The sequence below is a fragment of the Balaenoptera ricei genome, chromosome 3 (assembly GCF_028023285.1).
Source record: "Balaenoptera ricei isolate mBalRic1 chromosome 3, mBalRic1.hap2, whole genome shotgun sequence".
In the NCBI taxonomy this organism is placed as follows: domain Eukaryota; kingdom Metazoa; phylum Chordata; class Mammalia; order Artiodactyla; family Balaenopteridae; genus Balaenoptera; species Balaenoptera ricei.
This window is the reverse complement of record NC_082641.1, coordinates 92,816,681-92,838,628: the sequence shown is the minus strand read 5'-3', so window position 1 is coordinate 92,838,628 and position 21,948 is coordinate 92,816,681. Positions and strand designations below refer to the sequence as shown.

At 40.9% G+C, this 21,948-nt stretch overlaps 1 protein-coding gene across 3 annotated transcripts in view; it reads right to left on the bottom strand.

Annotated features, from left to right (window-relative positions):
• The window catches only part of EPB41L4A (erythrocyte membrane protein band 4.1 like 4A), a 263,842-nt gene that overhangs the window by 117,416 nt on the left and 124,478 nt on the right, over positions 1–21,948 (bottom strand). For all 3 annotated transcript variants that reach the window (XM_059916889.1, XM_059916886.1, XM_059916887.1), the window contains one exon: positions 3,025–3,076. In XM_059916889.1, coding sequence (XP_059772872.1) covers positions 3,025–3,076 — 52 coding nt within the window. The remainder of the gene's footprint in view (positions 1–3,024; positions 3,077–21,948) is intronic.

Sequence of the window (21,948 nt, the reverse complement as noted above, 5' to 3'; positions counted from 1 at the left end):
ATATATAAATTACTATTCGACTGTATTTGATAATGTGCAAAAATGTTTCCTAAACATCTGATTCCCAACAAGCATCTGGTAACATATGCAAGGCAGGAAAAGCTCCAAGGAGGTAAAGCAACTCGCCCAAGATCCCAATGATGAGAACCACGTTTGCTAGTACTTAGAGTTCAGTGCCTGCTGGCCACTATTCCATACAGGCTCTCAGGGAAAAAATGTAACACCTTCAGAGCAAGCAAATACTTCATTTATACATCACTGTTTTATAGATCAATCAAAGGCTAAAGAAATGGAGATTTTGGAGCAAGGATATGTCTACCCAAGTATTTTTTGGCCTCCTAGCCTAAGACTGACTATACATATCAGGTGCTGGTGAAGTAAATTCCTAGATTATCATCTTGATCTACGTCTTTCCACAGAGCCTACCTTTAAGAAATCCTTATGTAAAGTAAGTTAATATTGTTTTACTCTAGCAAAATAGACAGAAGCCAGAAACTGGGAATCCTCTAATCTACCTTTTGTGAAGACTAATTTCAAGGCCTTTAATGATAATAGTCTCCCATTAGCTCAGGATAACTAAATCATAAGGCACCTATGAGAATCCTGGCGACTAGCAAATATTCTGTCATTTTTACAGATATTCCTTCTGACTTATCTGCTGGAGATGTGAGAGCCATTCTCCCTCATTAATTATCAAACTATCTTATGAGATAAAAAATTATGCATTATTCACTTACATAACTTTTCGATTGTAATATCAGTGTTTTATTCTTCCTGTACATCAAATTTTTAACAGGATGACATTTATTTAGGATGAGAAAGTAATTGCATTACAGATTATAGATATTAAACATAATATTTCATGCCATGTAATGAAATATATACTTCAAATGCTCTTAGGAACACTTGAATAATACACCTTAAATAAAATAATTTGTATTTTTCTTCATCATTTGGGTAGAAATCTCAACTTTTTTCTTATAAAAAACCTTTGCGTTTGTTTTAAAATAACAATTCCTGAAATTTTTGAACTGGTATTTTTATTTTATTTATTTATTTATTTTTTATACAGCAGGTTCTTATTAGTCATCCATTTTATACATATTAGTGTATACATGTCAATCCCAATCTCCCAATTCATCACACCACCACCACCATCCTCTCCACCACTTTCCCCCCTTGGTGTCTATACGTTTGTTCTCTACATCTGTGTCTCTATCTCTGCCCTGCAAACCGGTTCATCTGTACCATTTATCTAGTTGAACTGCTATTTTTAAAGTAAGTGGTTCAAATAGACAAGACAGATATTTACTGTATTTATTATTATACCTGAATCTTTTGGAAAAGTGCAGATTTCTAGATCCCAAGGGATGAGACTTGTTAAATTGGAGTGCCTACCATTCACACGAGGATACCTCTTGGAAGTTATCTGCATTCACATCTAATCACATGAACTTCCTGCTTCCCCTCAGCCTTTAATGGGCAGTTTGCTCACTCAAGAAGCACGTGGTATTAGAAGTCAGAAGGTCAGGACTTCAGTCATCCCTCTGCTGTCAAGCAGCTTCTCATCCATGGCAGGTCATAAGCTGTTTCTGATTAGGATTTACTCCTGTGTAGGCGGAGTAGGCAGAACTTGATGATGTCTAAGGTATATATTTTGAGGGTCCTTTCTCATCTCATAGGCCTCCAGTCCCATCTTTGAAACCTGTTGCCCACTCCCATCCAGAATGCTGGCCCCCTAGCAGCTATGTGTGCACTGACCTTGCAAAAAGCCTAGACATAGCTGACAGGACTGACGTGAGCTACTGACTCAAACCGGGCTGGTCCGACGCCCGCCCTAGAATTCGGAATTGCAATTCAGAGACAGCCAGTGCACTTCTGCCTGTGGCTAGAGCTGTAACTTGGAAACTGAGGAGGCTTCCACCACAGAGATGGAGGGGCAAAGAGAACCAGGCCACAGACAGAAACAAAAATGATGCTGATGTTCACAGAAACAGTACTGAGTTCCTGACCGTTCGTGCTGCAGTTCTTAGTTCCCAATTCCCTTCTGAGGCACAGCTCGGTTCCTGCCCTTGGGGTCCGTAAAGCACCATGTGACCCATTTTACCACGGGGAGTGAGCCAATACATATGGAAAGTACAGACTCAGAATGGGGGTAAGAAAGGCCAGAAGAATCCACTAGATCTTATTAGCAATAATTTGTACATTAAAGCAAAATGGTTTAATGATACAGTTTCAGTGTGGGAAGATGGAAAACATTTTGGAGATGGACAGTGGTAAAGGTTGCATAACAATGTGGATGTACTTAACGTTGCTGAATTGTACACCCCCCAGTGGTCCAAGTGGTCCACCTTATGTTATATACTGATATTTTACCATAATTTTCATAAAGACGATTTAAAAATAACTACTCTTCTGCATACTTAAGGGCTGCAAGTGTGTGTGCACATGCACATTTATAAATAAAAACTTGGGTTATGGAAAGTAACATTAATGAATATAACCTTAATTAGACTCTGAGTCACCTAGTAAGATTCATATTGATAAAATTAAAACCAAAACAGATGGGTCCTTTCTGAAGCCATAGCAATCTTTCAGGTTACGAGGGCACTCCTTAATTACCGACTCAGCCAACTGAATATTGTGAAGGGCAAAACCACTCCTTAACCCAAGAAACCCAAGCACTTTAAAAGGTCGAATGTCCACCTCTTTTTCAAACCAGTGCCTCTCTGCCTTTTCTATCTGAAGGTGAAATTTTAAAGACAATGGAAAAGTCACAGACAAAAGTTCAGGCCAGGTGCACACAAAAGCCAAATTCAATACTCAGATCCACTCAGAGTCTTTATCTACACAAATCTAATCAGAGTTTGCAGAGACCTGGCGATGTACAAACACCCATCTCCATATTCTGGCACTCAAGTGCTAATATTCACCTACATAGTATTAAAGCCTATTTCTGCACCCATCTAATCATGGACATTATACTGTTTTCAAACTTTAACAAAGTTAAAATCAAATACCTACTGTTGATCAGTTCTTTGTGTTCAGCTAGGGTTTTCGCAGGATCCAGCCAATACTGTGTGAGGAAGAAAAGGGTAATTACAGAAATTAGTTGCTTTTCATTGGCCTTCGCTTCAAGAGTATTTGGAAAGTGTTATTTTTTTAAATAACGTTTAAATAATAAGTAAAACATTTCATTTATGATATATACACGTAAACTTACATAAGAGTTTTCTGCTGCTAGAACATTAAAAGAAAAGAAAAATGTCAGTGTTTGGAGAGAAGCAGAGAAGAGAAACAGGAGAGAACCTATGCCGGGTTCTTAGTTGAATTCTCGTACTGGTTATAAGATCAGTAACATCAAGATGCTAGTGAGTGAGCTTCTTACCGCCTCTGGTGGGAAAACAACGGCTGCAGAGAATGCCCCCCAATCTCTTTCCAGAGTCCCTATAACAATTCCCCTACAGACGTGTCTACCCCTAAAATGTCTTTACTCTTTTCATGTCCAGTCCCATCCCTTACAGGTATTGCTGCTAGAGGTAAGGAAGAAAGCAATCAAATCAAATCAAATCCTCATTAAGTATCCAGGAGAGGTGGCTCAGCACAGTGGTTGAGGGTTCGAGTCCCAGAGCAGACCGGTCTGGATGCTGTCCTGCCTCTCCCCTCATCATCACCATGTAACTTGGAACCAGTTACTGGACCTCTCTCTCTGAACCTTCTTCATAGGCTTGCTAGGCGGATTAAATCAATTAAGTCATGCAAAGTCTTCAGAATAGCCCCTGGCTCACACTAAGCATGCAACACATGCTAGTGATGATTATTATTAAGGTGTGATGGTCATTCTTAATAAGTGCCATTAGCCAGTCTAAGGTACTTGCTTATTAATTCAAATTAATTTTTGACGAATAGAATTTTAGACAGTGATGGGAGAATTTGGGGCTCTGTGGAGAGGCCTTCCTTTAAATCTCACCTTTGTGAAATAAAATCACTGAAAGAAAAAGAAACAAGCCTTCTGCCTCATCTTCATGTGGAGGAAGAGGAGGGGAGAAGCAAACCAAGTACAAAGGGGGCACCCGGGGCTCCCATAGAAGCACACAGTCGAAGGGATTCCACTGCCTGGAAAGTCGGGGGTGGTGGGCAAGGTGGAACCTTCACCCTGATGTTCTTGCCAAATGCTGGAGATTCCATGGGCCGAGCTAACCAGTTTCCATCTTCTCATGTTCCTGGATGAAGAAGGAGCAAATCTCATAGCAGGGAGGTAGGAGCTGGTCCACCTTGAGCCACTTCATTCCTCGCACTCTTGTGTTTGTCCTGGTGAAATCATTCACACTCTCCTGACCACACTGGGTCAAGAATCACAAGCCACAAAAGGAGTCTAAGAGAACCTTCCTGCCCAGCTTCCCTTTCCCTGCCCCTCCACTAAGGGCAGAAATGCTTGCTCTGCTATATAACAGTAGCAGTAATTATAAATAGTAATTATAATATTTTATACAATCCCCTTACCTTTTATTCTTAATTACATATAAAAATCATTCACCCTAAATGAATGTCATAATCATTTTATTGTAAGATTTTAGTACAATACTTAACTCTATTCAGGTACACATAATCTTCACTATTTGCAACTCCTAGAGCAGTTTCAGATTTTCCAACTTTTTCAAAAGGTAACCAATATAAATGCGTAGCAACTTATGACACAATGTTCATTATTCCGCTCCTTATCGTGTCTCAATTTTTGAAGGTCTAGAAACACTCACTTTTAAAGTAAAAAAAGATATATTTGAAGAAGAGGCCATAATCAGTGAACTGCTTTTGAAGCCCACAATGGCTAAAGATGTGGCTTTGGTGTTAAAATAAATGGCTCCCAGGGAAACACTGATTCATCCAAATCAAGTAAAATCAATTCAAATGCTCAGTCGTGTGTTGGACACAGAGCAGACCCCTTCCTCTAGGTATATAAAGCTATGGCTGCTTCCCACAAAATGGAAACATTAGGTGGGTGGACTGTTTCTTGCAATTCATGTTAAACAAAAGGGTTTGACTATCCCTGGATTTTTCAAGTAAGATAAAACCAAGGAAAACACACTCAACCATAAACACTTGCATCAGGTTTCTATTGCTGCCATAACAAGTTATCACAAATGTAGAGGCTTACAACACCACCCATTTATTAACTCCAAGGTCTGCAGATGAGTTGGTTTCTTTGCTCTAGGTTTCACAAGGCCAAAATCAAGATGTCAGCTGGCTGGGGTCCTGGAGGGTTATTTGGGGAGGAGACCCTACCCACAAGAGCACTTTTGGGAGGAGACTTGGAGTTGGGCCATGAGAGGCCTTCCCAGTTTTCTCCAGATGTCAAGGCACACATAATACTAGGCCTTAATTTTAGGCCTTACACTGCACTAAGTGCTTGGGGCAAGAAAGGAGGGGAGGGAAGAGGCCTCTGGTCTTCCTCTTCTGTCTAATCTCATCTCGAAACTAGTAGAAGACAGAAATTGCAAAAGATTTCACATCATCCTCCCCCCCAAAACAAACTTTACAAACATTTTCCTCAAACCAAATCGTTGTCTGTTTGTTTTCCCCTCCAGAATGATTTTCAGTCATTAAAAAGCTGGGTAAAGAAAACAAGAAGGAAATTTTAAACTAAATGTAATGGGAAAGACTGGTTAATCTCTTAAAATTTTTCACCTAATGATAGTCTGTACACTTTTAAAATAAATCTTTCCTTGAGAGCAATCAGATCTGTGAGGTGAAAAAGTATAATGAAGTTTCTGAGACGAGTAAGAAATTACAATTTTGCAGCAAAAAAGGAAGAGTCAAGACTCAGCCAAAGGCTGGCTCACTGCACATTAGATACGCCAAATATCAATCCAGCGCTCGCCACGCACGCATTGCATTTGATCTAAATGGAAACCAGGGGTTACAGAGGTCAGACAGTGATAAATGCCCCAGAACGTACATAATAAAACACGAGCCACCAGGTTCCATAAGCTAGCATCTTAAAATGTAAAACCCACTTACGCTCAGCCAAAGGAAAGAAATGACCTTGGAACCAAAGCAGCCATCCCATGATGGCACTTGTCACCACACATTATCAACAAGCAATCAAACATAGCACATGTGTGATCACCATGAAACACGTCAGGCAGCTGCTCCATCACCAGTGAGAAAAAAGGGCACAGAATTTGGCAATGAACACAGTATCACAGTTTCAGTTTTAGGGTCTACATTCAGAATATTCACCTATATCCAGAATGGATGTAGGCTCTAAAACTGTGACACCATTCATTCACTTAACATTTGTGGAATACCCACTACATATATTCTTTATATGTCATGTCAGATCTTGTCTTGGGGAGTGTAGCAAAACACAAATGACTGAAACTTTTCCCTAACCGTGGGGCACCCGCAGTTTACCAGACACATAGACACAGAGTTGAAATATAATGTGGTGAGATGATCATGTGTATAAGATGAATACATATGAGATAAAAAGATGATGTAAAAAGAAAATGAGCTCTTCAGGGTAAGTACAGGAAGGCATCATTGAAGAGAAAACCTTTGAACAGCATGCTCCCAAATAAAAAAACTTTCCCAAAATAGAAATGGAGAACACAGCCCTAAGTTTTTATAAGAATGATATCTAACAGCTCCACTGCTCTTAAAGCTAATGGATCCATTTTTAAGTGACAACACAGAACATAATACTCCAAGTCCTTTATAGCTGAGGACTTCCTGAAATCAGTGCTACCCGATAGCTAGTAACTATGCAGCTAAGAAATCAATGTTCCTGAAGGACTTCCAGAAAAAGAAGACCTGACGGACTTCCAGAAGCAATGTCCCATTCAGTCTTCCCATCTGTCCTGGGTTGGGGGAAAGAGAGAAGCAGAGAGCTGAGCAGTGGTCACTGTGGTGCTGGGCTACAGAACAGCTTTCCTGAACTGCGCTTGCTACCTAGACAGTCACGAGGAGAGACAGCCCCCTCTCTCTCATCATCTCTCAACATTCAAGCTGTTCAGTCTCTAGGAAAATCTTTCCATCTTGCCCCCTTCCTGTCCCCCATCTCTTCTCTCTCTCCTATTTCAAACTTATATCCTATAGTTCTGTGTATCCTCACAAGCTGAATTAGATCCTATTTTGCATGAAGATAAGGTGACAATTAACCAAAACAGACCCTGCTCTCTCATCCTGATTTCTACAGTTGGCTTCCTAACACAGGAGAACGTTAACAAACTGTTACCTCAATACCCAATCGCTAAGGAGTCAAGATAACAAGCCCTCCTTGGCAATGACTCTTTGCCAGGGTGCAGGAGTCCAGTAGTTAGGTGGCCTTACCTCTTCAGTCCTGTCAATCTTAATAATGGCATTTATGCAACCCGAAGAGAAATGACAGATGGGCACAAGTTCCTTCTTACTCTCTGACAGTCCTGGCTAAATGCCCTGAGCGTCTTTTATCCACCTTGGCTGATCATGTCTCGATTTCATCAATTTCCTACGTAACAGTCTCAAAATTAGATTTTAAAACTCTAACGCTGTCCAGTAAACCAATATCCTAATCTTCAAAAGATATGTATTAAATTCAGGGTCCAACCTTCCATTTGTCAACTGTTCTTCTGGAGTCTCCTAGAGCTCTAATAGTAGAATAAGCCCTAAAACATCTTACATAAAGCATGGACAGCATCAAATAAAAAGAGCTTTGCTACATCTTATTTAACATGGAGTATAATTCTGACTCACCTTTGGAGAATTTAAGAATACCACAATGATATTTAATAATGTTTCCTGTAGATCAAAAAAGAAAAAAGACTTTAAAAGCACACAGTCTTCATCAATATAACAAAATAACTTCTTGATCTAAGGGACTATGAAAAGTTGACAATCTATAAGTGACAATGGAGCCAAAAAGATCTCAAAAAAGGATACTACGGCTCATTCCTGGGGAGTTCTAGGACGACATAATTTGCACATAGGTTCCCAGAAATCCAGGACTGTGGTGATAGCTATTTGTGCTTTGTCCACACCCATTTTCCAATGCCCCTGTATAGACACATCTCAGGCCCTCTAAGCAACATTCACAGGACGTGGTTTTAATTTGCTCCTCGGCATCAATCACAGAAGCCTTAGGACCTCAGGTAAAACCACCGTAACAGAGCTAACTCACAGCAGGGACAGAAACCAGGGCTTGCCGTTAGGCCATCACTGAGGGAAGTGTGTGTGTGGGGGGTCGTAACTGGGCCCCATTTTTTCAACAAAAGTGGATTCCAATTAATTACTGTTGGACCATCTGGCTCCTCAAGAAGTGTCACTGGCCCCAGGGACTATTCCTCAGTTCTTTCCCATGGACCCTGGCGCCACCTAAGACCTAGAAAAGTAACCACAGTAACAGCTAAAGCTTATTAAATGCTTACCATGTGCCAGGCACTGTTGAAGACTTTACATTCATTCACTCATTTCGTCCTCTTAAAAACTCGATGAATTAGGAACTACTATAATTACCACTTGACAAATGAGGAAACTGAACCACTGATTAAACAACTTGCCCCAAAATACAGAACAGCAGGTCCAAGGAACTGAAGCCCCTTCCATCTTACACTCAAACCAAGCCCTTCTCAAGAATATTGTCCTAAAAGGAATGCATAATCTCAATTTCAAGATTTGTACATTCAACTCACTACCAACTCCTCCTTTCCCAGCTCACCCCTACTAATCTGATTCCACCAGGATACGCATGTCAGAGATCCTACTACCTTTTCATCGTCTCTCCTCCCTGCCCCAACCCATGTCCTCACTTTGCTCGCGATCCATTATCTTCGTTCACTCGCAGTTGTCGTCAGTTCCCTTGAACGATCTTCCCTCCATGATATCCACCGAAAAAAACACCCGCCAACTCTCTGCCTTCTCCACGCCAGAACCTGAGAGGCTGACCATGACTGGAGACTCAAATTGTACAATCATAGATGGGCTCACTTTAAAGTCATTATCGGGAACCCTTGGTACCACCCAGAGTCCTACCATATTTTATTCTTTCACCTGCCTGGATAACTCCTTCACACTTTCTCCTCCCCCTTTCTCGCTTTCAGCTGATGATCTTGCTTATTTCACTGAGAACACTGAAGCCATGAGGAGAGAACATGTATGCATTCTCACAGCATCTACCAACCTGCCTGCATCTGTGCTGGTGTCCTGTCTTCTCTCTGCCTTATTACTGTGGATGAATGGCCACGCTCCACTTAAGCCCATCCCTTCCCATCTATTCAGGAACTCGGTTCCAGCAAATTTTCCGCTCTCTTCCCTGCACCATCAGTTTCCCTTTCCATAGAATCATTCCTGGCTAAATACATGCTTTTATTTCTCCCATATTAAAACACACACACACAACTTTTTGATCCCTATATCTACCCATTTTACTTCTGTACTTTAAATCAAATCTCTGGGAAAAAAATTCTATAGTCTACTTCCTCTCACCCCCTCTTTTTTTTTTTTTTTTTTCAATTTGGTCAGTATTGATTTATTGGATGCATCCCTTCTATACCCAGCAATGTCCTATCTACTTTGGAATGTGCACAGATGCAAAGACATGGCAAGATAAAAAACATGGCCCCATTAATCAAAAATCCTAGAATTTGAGATTTAACAACTGTAGCTTGCCTTTATTGGCCTCACTGTATGTCTGGAACTATTCTAAGCCCATTTCTGTATTTGTTATCTCGTTTAATTGGTTCAATTGAAAAGGTTCAGTAGAACAGAAGTAGAACAGAAGTTTGATTTTTCTTCACATCACAGTACTGGGCAGATAAATCAGTTGATAGAGCTTGTTATGAATCTATGAATGTGAAATCATTTTCTAAATTATAAAATGCCATATGGGGAGTGTTGGGAATTTCATGTACGGTGCTAATTTGGGGAGTAGTTTCAGGTTAGAGAAGACTTTAAAAAAACAGATAGAGTACAGAGCTTAGATTATGAGTCCCTATTTACAGATGGGGTATTTAAGTCTCTGAAAGGCCTAGTGATGTGTTCAAGGTCATATTGCAAATGAGTTAGGGAATCACTCAAGTCTCCTGACAATGGGTCAGTACCCTTTCCTCTAATCCTAATACCACTGGCCAAGTATACAACCAAGCCAAAAGGAAGACTAAAAGTGCAGTGGGGTGGACTAGACAGTCTCAGTTATGGGTTAACATCATTATTTGCCCTAGCACACCAGTAATACCCAGAGAAGAAAATCAGGGTCATGGAAAACTCTAATTTGTAGTTTGAAAAATGAAAACAATGGTATTTTACATGTCTAGCACACCTACTTTGTGCCAGGCATTGTACTAGATGTTTTGCATATTATTTTTTCACATCATCCTTTTGACAACCTTTTAAGGAAAGTACTTTTATCCCCATTTTATAGATGGACATAGAATGATGGCCCAAAGTTCCACAATGGGCCAACTGGGAAGCAGAGATTCAAACTCAAATATGCCTGTATCCAAAATATACATCATCTCCACTCTCTCACTATGCCTTCACTCAAGTGGAATAACTCTGCTATGTGAACTGTTTTCTAGTCTTCATTATTTATTTTTCCCAAATTTGATCATAATTTCTTATCCAAGGGCTAAGGCCTCTCACCCCCTCTTCAGTCCACTTTAGAACCCACTCTAGTTCCTACTACAATGACCTCCAATAGTTGTTAAATCTAATGACAGGTGCAGAGTCTTCACTCACTGTCTTGAAATACCTTTGTCATGTGGTCTCTAGGACACCACTCCCTCTGTCCTTTCCTCCTACCTTTCTGGCCACATCTTCACAATCTCCTTTGCTGATTGTTCACTGTCTCCTAACCAGGAAAGGCTGGATTGCCCTGGGCTCACATCTTACAACCAGGCTCCTGGCTTTAAATGACATCTATACATGACAACTCCCAAATGCATGGCCAGACCAGAATTGTCCCCTGAAGCCAACTGCCTACTTGACGTCTCCACTAAGATGCCTATTAGAATCTTAAAGTTTCCATGTTCAAAGAGGAAATGATGATTCTACTCCCTTCCAGAAAAACCTGTTCCCCTGCAGTCTTCCCCATCTCAGTAAATGGTACAAAACTCTTCCACTGGCTCCAGTCAATGCCTCTTTATCGTCTATCTCTTCTATCAATCTGCAAATCCTGTTGGCTTATGTTAAAAATATAAATAGGATCTGTCAAATACTTACCACTCCCAGGTCCAAGCAGTCATCACCATTCACCTGGATTTCTTAAACAACTCCATTAATGGTATCTCTTCTTCTCTACATTTAAAGGAATGCTTTAAAATGTAGATCAGATCAGTTTATTCTCCTTCTCAACATCCTCCAGTGGTTTCCCTTCTTACTCAACTAAAATCCAAAGTCCTTATGATGGTCTATAAGGCCCTATATGATCTGGCCCTACTCCCCTTCACTCTCCATTGTGTGTCTTGAGAATGAGGCAGCAGGTAGGACCTTAAGGAGACTGTTAGTGGAAGGCGCAGGGCCTTCAAGGGGGCCTAAAGGAAAGAGAAGAGAAAGCTGTTGGAAGCATGAAGAAAGAAGACCTGACTCTTCAGGCAGAAAGTTCAGCAATGCTGTTGCTTGGGGCAACATGGAAAATAAAAGATGCACCTAATGAACTAGATGATCCAGATAAGATTTCCAGGCAGACTGGAGAAAGTGCTGATTGACTTCTTTTGCCCCGGACAATGAAATCTAAAAGGAAAGAGATAAGCTGAAAACAAACTGTGAAATATAAAGGATCCAGGACTTACTAGGTTTGAAATAAAATTCTCTCACCCCTAGACTTATCAGAAGGCAAATGATGCTACAATTAAGAAATGGCTCCTGGGCAAAGACTGAATCCAGAGTGCTCTCAGGAAATTATGAATGTAACTGTAAAACTTTATTAAGTTTTCAAAAGATCTAATATGATGCCTCATAAACTAAGAAAAGGTCCTCTAAGAATCTTAAGGGCATTGTTTCCCAAAAGTTTTACTAGGAATCTAAGGTATAGAAGAGCTTATTTCAAAGTGATTTGTCAATGTTGCCCTTGTCTAATAAAGCTGATTATAAATTGATTCATATGAAATCCACAAAGTTCTTTAAAAAAATTCTATCAGGGGACTTCCCTGGTGGTCCAATGGTTAAGAATCCGCCTTCCATTGCAGAGATGTGGGTTCCATCGGGGAACTAAGATCCCACATGCTGCGGGGCAACTAAGCCCGCACACTGCAACTACTGAGCCCGCATGCCACAATTACAGAGCCCACACACCACAACTACTGAGCCCGCATGCCACAACTAGAGAGAAGCCTGTGTGCCGCAACGGAAGATCCTGAGTGACGCAACTAAGACCTGACGCAGCCAAAAATAATAAATAAACACATAATTTTTTTTTTAAAAAGGAATTATATCAGCTAGAGTTGAAAGGACAGAGATCCTACACACTGAAAAGAGGTCTTTGGACCCCAGTCTTCATCAGGCAAAAAGCAGACTGAAAATACTACTCAGCTGCAAACATACATTACTTTTTATAGAAAGGGAAGGAAAATTCAGAGAACAGAACCAAAAGCCCAGAGGGCAGAGCCAACTGTCACAAGAAGTAAGACCCAGCTCTAATCAAAGAAACGGCTACCTGTGCCTAGCTAGATTTCAGAACTGTTATGGACTAGTGATTGCTATGTGCCTCCTGTTTTCCCTCATTCTAAATGCAACTCTTTACACCAATTATCCTATCCCATGTGTGTCCCATCATCACTATATGCTGAATGGTGGTGGGGGTATGTGGATATATACTTCTTACCCTCTTAATTCACAAGTCTTCAGATCAAGAGATTGAACTTGAAGAACAATACCCAAAGAGTCTGACTTGGTGAGCTCTTGGACCTTAAGTCTGAGTCCAATGCCATAATAAATGAGATTTGCGAAAGCCTTGGGAGGGATAGGTGCATTTTATATGTAGGAGGAAGAGAAATAATTTTTGTCTGGAAGATAGACTCTCATGTTTTAAAACATGTGTGCAAATTTAGTTGACACTCCTCCCATCAAACGGGATAATCTAATCTCTCTTCCCTTTAAATGCAGGCTGGCCTTCTCTTTACTTCAAATCAGTAGAATACAGCAAAAGTAATACTCTCTGACTTCTGAGCTTAGTCATAAAAGGTGATACTGCTTTTGCCCCTTCCTCCCTCCCTATCTTCCTCTGGATGCCTGCCCTGGGAACCCAAACTCTACCCTGTGAGGAAGGCAAGCAACAACATGTAAAGTCCAGATGTAGGTGTTCTACCACCAGCCAAGCCCAAGCCAGTGCCAACACCAACCACCAGACACATGGCTGAGATTTCAGATAACTTCAGCCTCCAGCCTTTGAGCCTCTCCAGCTGAGACTAAGTGATGCAGAGCTGAGCTGTCCCTGCCAAGCCCTGTCCTCACCACAGGTTTATGAGTAGAGTTGCATGTTTTCTTCTTTTTTGGCTGCACTACATGACTTGTGGGATTCTTAGTTCCCCAACCAGGGATTGAACCCGCAACCTTGGCAGTGAAAGCGCAGAGTCCTAACCACTGGACTGCCAGGGAATTCCCGGAGTTGTCTTAAGTCACTAAATTTTGAGGTGGCTTGTTATACAGCCATGATTACCAGGAACATGTGCCAATTCATCAAGATCTCTTTGATTCCTCACTCTTGCATACAACATGCTTGCTTTTCCTCCTGTGCTTAAATCATCTGTGAACCTGGTGAGCATGCCCTAGCCCTCCATAGCTTCATGCCAGGTACTGATATCAGTGTTGTAAGCCCTGGAACGTACCTAGAGACGTCCTTCTAAGTTGGTATAATTCAAAAATCAGTTCTCTCTGCTTAAGGCTTAACCAACTAAACTATCTTTCAATCTAACCATCATTTTTTCATTTAATCCACAAATATATCAACTTTTCTGTATATCTTTCTGAATTCTAAATATACTAGTTTTATCACAAATAAAGAGGTCAGACATGAGTTGGTTTTTTGGTTGTTAATAGAACCATGTTGGATTATAGGGACCAACTATTCTATCTCCTAGAAGTCCACAGATCATCCCTTGGACATGCCTTCCTGCCAAGTCACGACTATCTCCAGTGAGGCTGCTCTACAATTGCATCTAACAGGCTGTCCTAATCTCTCAGGGGCCAGTGTATCGAATCACAAGTGAGTTTGGATTTCTTCTTCTTTTTTATTTATTTGGTTGCACCGGGTCTCAGTTGCGGCATGCATGTGGGATCTAGTTCCCTGACCAGGGATCGAACCCGGGTCCCCTGCATTGGGAGCGCGGAGTCTTAACCACCGCACCCCTAGGGAAGTCCCTGGATTTCTTCTTAAAAATAAAAACAAACAGGTCTTAAGGATGACAGATTCTATGAGAAAAGTCCTGAATCCTGTGAGTGAACTTTAAGATATCAATTTTGCGCTGCTCAAGAGACTTTAGTTCTTCTTCAAGAAGTTTTGTCTACATTTTTGGTAACTGAAGTTGCTACCTACACATTTCTAACATCTAGATAAGTGAGGCATCACGGCTTACACTATGGAATCATTTTCATCTTGAAATAAAATCTTAAATCTGCCATGCTCTGAAACTGTAGTAACTGAAATAATACATAGGTGGTTAAACTAGAGTTTGTTTTTAAACTCTGTTCTAGTAACTGAATGTAAACATGGCTTTAAGTAACCATGTAATTTGTCACAGAGAAGCCAAGCCAACCCAAGGGGTTATGCAGTAAATAGGACCTGGAGTTCCTATTCAGCACCACTACACACAGTTGTGCCTAACTCCAGAGGCCCGAATTACACGGTTAGCAAAGGTGTACATGGCAGCCCTGCCCCTCTTCTCTGCATTTATAGTCTATTTCTCCCTAAATGACCTTTAAAAACCTTAAAGTCTCATGACTCTAAAAACCTAGGGACTCCCAAATGTGACTCTAACCTCTCAGGAGCCCAACTACTCGCCTAACATCTCCACCCGGATGTCCACTGGGCATATGAAGCTTCACCTGTTCAAGCTTCACCTGACTCCCCACTCCCAAAATCCAGCTCCTCAATCAGGTCCCATCACTCCTTAGCTTCAACTTTCAATAGATTCCCATACACCCGGCCTACCATAGGCTGCTGGGCACTCTGTAATACAGACCCTGCCTACCAGTCACTTTGTCACCCTCCTTCTCACTACTATTAGCACCACTGGTCTTCTTTTCAGTTCTAGAAGACTTCATATTTGCCCCTGCCTTAGGCCACTGAACAGCTGTTCCTTCTGCCTGCCATGCCCCTCCCTTCTTGCCATTCAAGTCTCAGTTTAAATGTCATCTCAGAGAGGCTGTTTCTGACCACTCAACAGAAAGAGCCTCCCAGCCACTCTGGCACATCTTATATTACTTTCAAAGCACTCATCACTACATGATATTTGAAAACATATTTACGATCTGTCTCTCCCTAGAATATAAACTCCTTAAGGCCAGGGACCTTGTCTCTTGCCAACCACTGCACCCTAGTTGCTGAGACACAGTGGTTACCCAGTAAGTATTTGCTCCATGACTCAGCGGAGATGAGAAATAGCAAATGCTCTTATCTCTTCACAGCCCCAGGTCAGGGGCGTTGATGACAGTAAGGATATCACACTGTAAACAAGAAGTTTCCTAAGTGAATATTCTCTATAAAATATCCTGCAACCCCAAAAAAGTGGTGAGCATCGGGCAAGAAAAAATTAAGCTCCTGTATATCGTCAGCTTTTAAAGGGCCTACTTTAGTTAACTCAAAAAGCTACTTGCAAAATTCACAGTCCAAAAGAGAAAGTGGGTAAGTCTTGTCTCTGTCACCCCAAAAAGTACCTGCCCAACTTTGAGCAATTCCTGGAGCATCTCTCCCACTGGAACAGGTCACACAAAAATGGACAAACAAGTCATCTTAGCTTTTAGCACATGCAATATATTTGACATTTTATGAAATTCAAGACAAAATAATATAGAAAATAGTGCATTTTATCAGTATGCTTCCGGCACATCCCAATCAAATCTGTTTTATATTCATGAAGAAAATCCGCTTAAGATTCAGCATAAGGTTAAATCAAGGTCAACTTATCAGAGGTTTGTATCAAAACACTAGATTAAAAAAAAAAAAACCTAGTTTCCTATGATTATCAGGAAAATGTCTAGAATCATTAACTCTAAAACCGCTGCTCTTCCATTAGCCAATCAACTGTCTGAAATTCCATCCTGTATAGCTCATTCTGAGTTAACCAGGTAGAAGGATAATCTAATAAAATCTTCATGGTAAGGAAATCAGCAATATTCTTCTCATGCACTTATATAGCTAAGCAGGTGTGGGTCACAGAAACTGGTCACAGAAAACCTGTTTTATTGACAAGAAGAACACTTAGCATACCTGCATACTTTGTTACATATGCAAATATATGTGGATATGTATATACAGTGAAGTTTGTACCATTCCAGATAGTTTTGTTTTAAAGTATTTTGTACCTTTATCATGTCCAAGTGTTTCTCCTTTTAATCTATTTTTGGTTTAAAAAAAAAAAAAAGACACTGGTGCCATTAATGAAAAAAGATAGAATTCAGTGTCTCAACTTGCTAAAGCTGGAAGACAAATTTACGAAAGCCGCAGGATAAAATATTTCATTATACATGACCCATGGAAGACACATTTGTGCCTACTATGATCAACCATCTGAAGGAAAAGGAAGAGAAAAAAAGAACTACAAGAGGGTTAGGTTCAAGATACACCATGGAGCCAACTCTAGACACATCTAGGTCCTTCAAAAGCATTTTTGAAACCATGGCAAAATCAACACACACAACAAACAATCAGAGCAAGCTCTGCTTCTCCCTAAGGGCTAGAGCAGGGAGGAAAGCAGGAGCAGTTGGCAGGTGGACAGGTTCCTCTCTCAGCACTTCCTGGGGTTCTTTCCAGCAGGCCCGCTCCTGAATTCTCACCAGGCAGCACATGACTGAGCTCAGAAGAGATCAGACCCACTCTGAACGGAAACCGGCTCCAGAAGAGCACCATCACTTCCTTTCTTAATAGAAACTGTTCAACAACTATAGAGAAAGAGAAAAACCTGTCTTATTAAGAAGAGTTTATTACGAACAAATTTTTAAAAACCATGGGACCCACAACCATACAGCCGCCGGTGTCATTACCTGAACTCAAATCCTCATACACCTCCTTCTACCACACACTACGCTGCCTCTTACTAGACAGGAATACTCTCAACAGCACCCAGTAGCTGCCAGCACACTAAGGATAGCATGTATCTGCAATTTCTTGCAATTCCAGATACTTCCAACGTAACTTCCTAACATCTCAGTAAAGCTTTAAAAAAAATAAATACACACATACATATATAGATATATATATCTCCGAAGTCTGGTTAAAATAAATAGCAGTAGAGGTCTTTCTTAAGAGAACCAAAGCAATAAATTCAAAGAACAGCAGGGAAAGGAGGCAGCAAGCAGACACAGAAAGGCAAGGCAGAAGCATTCTTGTCAAGGCCTGACCTCTCTCTGGCCTGCCATCTGTCTAGGTGAGAGATCACTTAGTTGGCAGTGGCAGAGGTGGTAACATAGTGAGAAACAGGACATAATCCCTCCCCTCAAGGAGTTTCCAGTCAAGTGGGGGATATTATTTAAGAGAAAAATACAATGTGTGACGACAGTGGTTAGCCTAGGGCACTTGCAGGGGTGAGAGAGAGCTTCAGGAGGAGACTAATATCAGAGACTGCTCAATCAGGGGGCAAGGAAGAACAGGATCAACAGGTAAATATGAGGCGTGGAAGACGAGGAGGGTATTCAGGCCGGGGAAGCAGCAGGTACATCACGGAGACACTACAGTTCAGGTAAGGAGCTGCAGGTAGTTGAGTGTAGCTTTCATGTACCTGGAGTGTGGGTTTGGGTGGAGGATGATTGGAGGGGGGCTGAAGAATTACCATGCAAGAAAAGCTCTAGAGCAACCAAGGGTCACATTTCTTGAAGGACCTTGTAATCCTTGTTAAGGAATTCCTGCATTTTCCCTTTGGGACCCATTAAAGAATCTGAAGCCACAGAGGAGACATCCTTAAAGTAGTCTTTCTGAAAGAAAACTGCAACTGCAGGGGGCAAAACATGGGAGGAAGCAAGAGCAAAGACAGGAAGACCAGTCAGAAAGCTTTTGCAGAAATCCAGGCTCCCGTGCTGGCACCTCAACCAGGATTCAGGGCTGGGAGGTTAAGAGGTAACCGTAAGTCCTGCTGACAACTGCTGTCCTAGCTTAGTTACGAACAGTGACCCTTTTCACTCTCAAAAGTACCCTGGGGGGGGGGGGGTCTTCCCTGGTGGCGCAGTGGTTAAGAATCCGCCTGCCAATGCAGGGGACACGGGTTCGTGCCCCGGTCCGGGAAGATCCCACATGCCGCGGAGCGGCTAGGCCCGTGAGCCACAACTACTGAGCCTGCAGGTCTGGAGCCTGTGCTCCACAATGGGAGAGGCCACGACAGTGAGAGGCCCGCGCACCGCGATGAAGAGTGGCCCCCGCTCGCCGCAACTGGAGAAAGCCCTTGCACAGAAACGAAGACCCAACTCTGCCAAAATAAATAAATAAATTAAAAAAAAAAAAAAGTACCCTGGGTTGGATGATGAATTACACAAGTCATGCTAGTTATGAAGGAGTAGAACTGACAGGACCTGGTGACGGGTTAGCTCTGAGGAGAAGGAGAGACGGTAGAGTTAAGGATGACACCCTAGCGTGAGTGGTGGCATTCACTAAGGTATTCAGACAGAGGGGCAGGCACCTCAGGGATGCAACCATGAGGACTTCCTAAAAGGTACAAAGACAACAGATAGTTTTAAGGGACTTAATTCCCAGATTCTCAACTTCCATATACATTTTTCTTCCCACTTTTCTTGAGAAATAATTGGCATCTCTGTGTAAGTTTAAGGCATTCAGCACAATGGTATAATTTACCTATATTGTGAAATGATCACCACAATAGGTTCAGCTAACATCCATCTTCTCATATACACACAATGAAAAGAAAAGAAACAAATGGTTCTCCTTGTGATGAGAACTCTCAGGATTTATTTACCCTCTTAACACACATACTCTTTCTAGACCTGATCTACGTGAGCACAGACCTGATGAGAGGTCCTGCCAGCTCTCCCCTCTGCCCTCCCCTTTCACAACCCTCTTTTCCCATTTACAGCAGGAAGGCACCTCTCACCCTTTCAAACTCTAGGGCGCACTGCCCCAGGATGTAGAAAATTCCTGAGCAGAAAGATAGAAACATTTTTAAATACCAGTGTCAGCAAAGTTGCCTTAAATAAAACACCCTAAACCAGAAAAACAGGGCTTTCCGTCTTTCCCTACCTTACACGCCTTTCTGGTGAGGACTAGGCAAGATGAAAGAAACATGGTATTTTGGTCCTTGGCTGGGTTGTTGGGAATTCAGGGATATTATAGAACAAAGCAGCAAAGGGAGTTTGTTTAATGATCTTGCAACTTCCATTGTCCAGCTACTATCAAAATATATAAAAATATGCCTAGCTCATGAGGAAGAGTCCCACAGAATAAAACAAATGAAAGCCCTAGTGAGTCTATCTCATCTAAGTGACAAAACACTGTGCCTTATCTGTCTACCCATCTCAGAAATCAAATTCCAAAGTGAAGTACTCGTCACAGAATACATGTTAACATTTTTATTTAAATTGACAAATGACAGAATGTACACTGGTTTAGCTCAGTGGTTTGACAGTAACTGGCTTTGCCAAAGTAATATGTAGGACATTTTCCATAAACTGGATTAACTAAATCTGCAGCTCCACAATTCTGATAAAAACATAAAGTACATAAATATAGATAAAAGCATTTTACCAAAAATCATGTACTGGCAAATGTTCGTTAAAATTAACCATTTTTAATTTTCCTAATCCTTTAAAACCAAAGTAGATTACATCAGATGCTTCTAAGTAAAAGAGAAAAAGCATAATTAATACTGTTTTGATAAATCTTGGTAAAGCATTTTGAATACATCTCCCAGAAATTCTGAAATTGAATTACTATAACGATTAACAAATTGTTCGCCACTCAAGAGGTTTTGATTTCATTGCTTTCAAACTAAACTGAAGGAGAACCCAGTGAGTGGTCTGAGAAATCTCTGCTCTCAGAGCAGATTGAGAGGGGTTGGTGATGACTACAGTGCCTTGGAGATACCTGACAGATTACTGAAAATAATTTTAGATGACAGATCGCTATGTGATTTTTTTGGCGTGTAACTCAGGAGAGTTCAAGGAAGTAAGTGATCTTCCTTTATCAAAACTTCTTCCTTTTCAATCTAACTCCTTTAGTAGATAAGGTTACTCAGTGCTCATCCTTATAAAGACAAGAAATAGGAATAAAATTGATACTGAGCCCTATCTCACTCCAGGAATATATTATAATCATTCAGGGGTACATGAACTAACTGAGAAGAAGCAGCCCATTACTTCATTGAGATGCACTTCCAATAAATGTTCACTTTTTATGTTTAAGAGTTATTAAAATGTATAACATTTTGCTGTTTTAATTGAAAACCTTGGTAATAATAACTATTCTTATGGCTCAATAATAAAGCCTTAAGGTCTCATGAAATAAACTTTTTAACTTTCAATTTCTATAAAAAATATTGTTATGGATAAATATATTTTGTTAATAAAAATATAATGAGAAAATTCTATGAAGAAAGTAGAATACGAAGAAGATAAAAGGAACAAAGACAATTCTGACTTTTAATGTAGAACTTGTTCATGTTTACTTTTTAAACATTGACGATGAGTACCAAAATTGCTATGATATAGAGATGCATTTAAGAGTATACATTTAAGAGTAATGTGACAGATTTTACAATGTTGGTACTCATGATAAACCAAAAATTTGCATCTATTTAAACTTAGGATAAAATTTTTATTCTCAACCTAAAATTATACACAGGTACATAGTTTTTTTTCTTTAATTCTGGAAAATCACTACTCTTAAGAACATTAAAAAAAAAAAAAGAGCACATCTGGAGGGAGAGATGATGACTTCAGTTTTGAATATGTTGTGTTGGAGGGACCTTAGGAATATCCAAGTATAGAATAAGAGCAAACACTTATACTGCACTGACCACACCATTTAAAGCACTAGTCTGGGTGTTTATAGACTCCTTTACCCCTCACTACCACCCTTTGAAGCTAGTACTATTATTATCCCCATGAGAAGACTCACCCAATGCCACACACCTCTCCCAAGTATAGAGTTGTATGAATCCAGAGAGTCTGTACACAGTATAATGTCTTGAGATGTCTGGGTTGGTGATACAAATTTGAGGGTCAACTGAGCCTTTAGATAGTAATCTAAACTATGGAGCACGGGCTCTAGGCACGTGGACTTCAGTAGTTGTGGCACACGGGCTCAGTTGCTCCGTGGCATGTGGGATCTTCCCAGACCAGGGCTCGAACCCGTGTGCCCTGCATTGGCAGGTGGATTCTTAACCACTGCGCCACCAGGGAAGCCCTGGTGAGCAGATGAGATTATGTAGGAAGAGTGACATAATCAACAGCAGGAAAATGAGAAGCTTCACTGCTGGGGGTCACTATGAAGATGCTTCTGGCATTCCCTTCCAGGCCTCTGGACTCATGAAGAGCCTCCAGCCATGTTTTTTGTGGGTTTTTTTTCCAGGTACCCTTGATGTTTTGTCATCAGTACTCCCAGGCTGCTGCACTGTTTATGATGGTCAAAGGGCTACTGAAGAAAACCTTTCTGCTTCTTGATCTTTGCCCTATTCCTTCACCAGATACCTGAAGATGCTTAGATAGTAAAGGTTCTTCCCCCCAGTTTTATTGAGATATAATTGACATATAACACCACAACCAAGTTGGATTCATCCCAGGGTCACAAGGATGGTTCAACATATGCAAATCAATGTT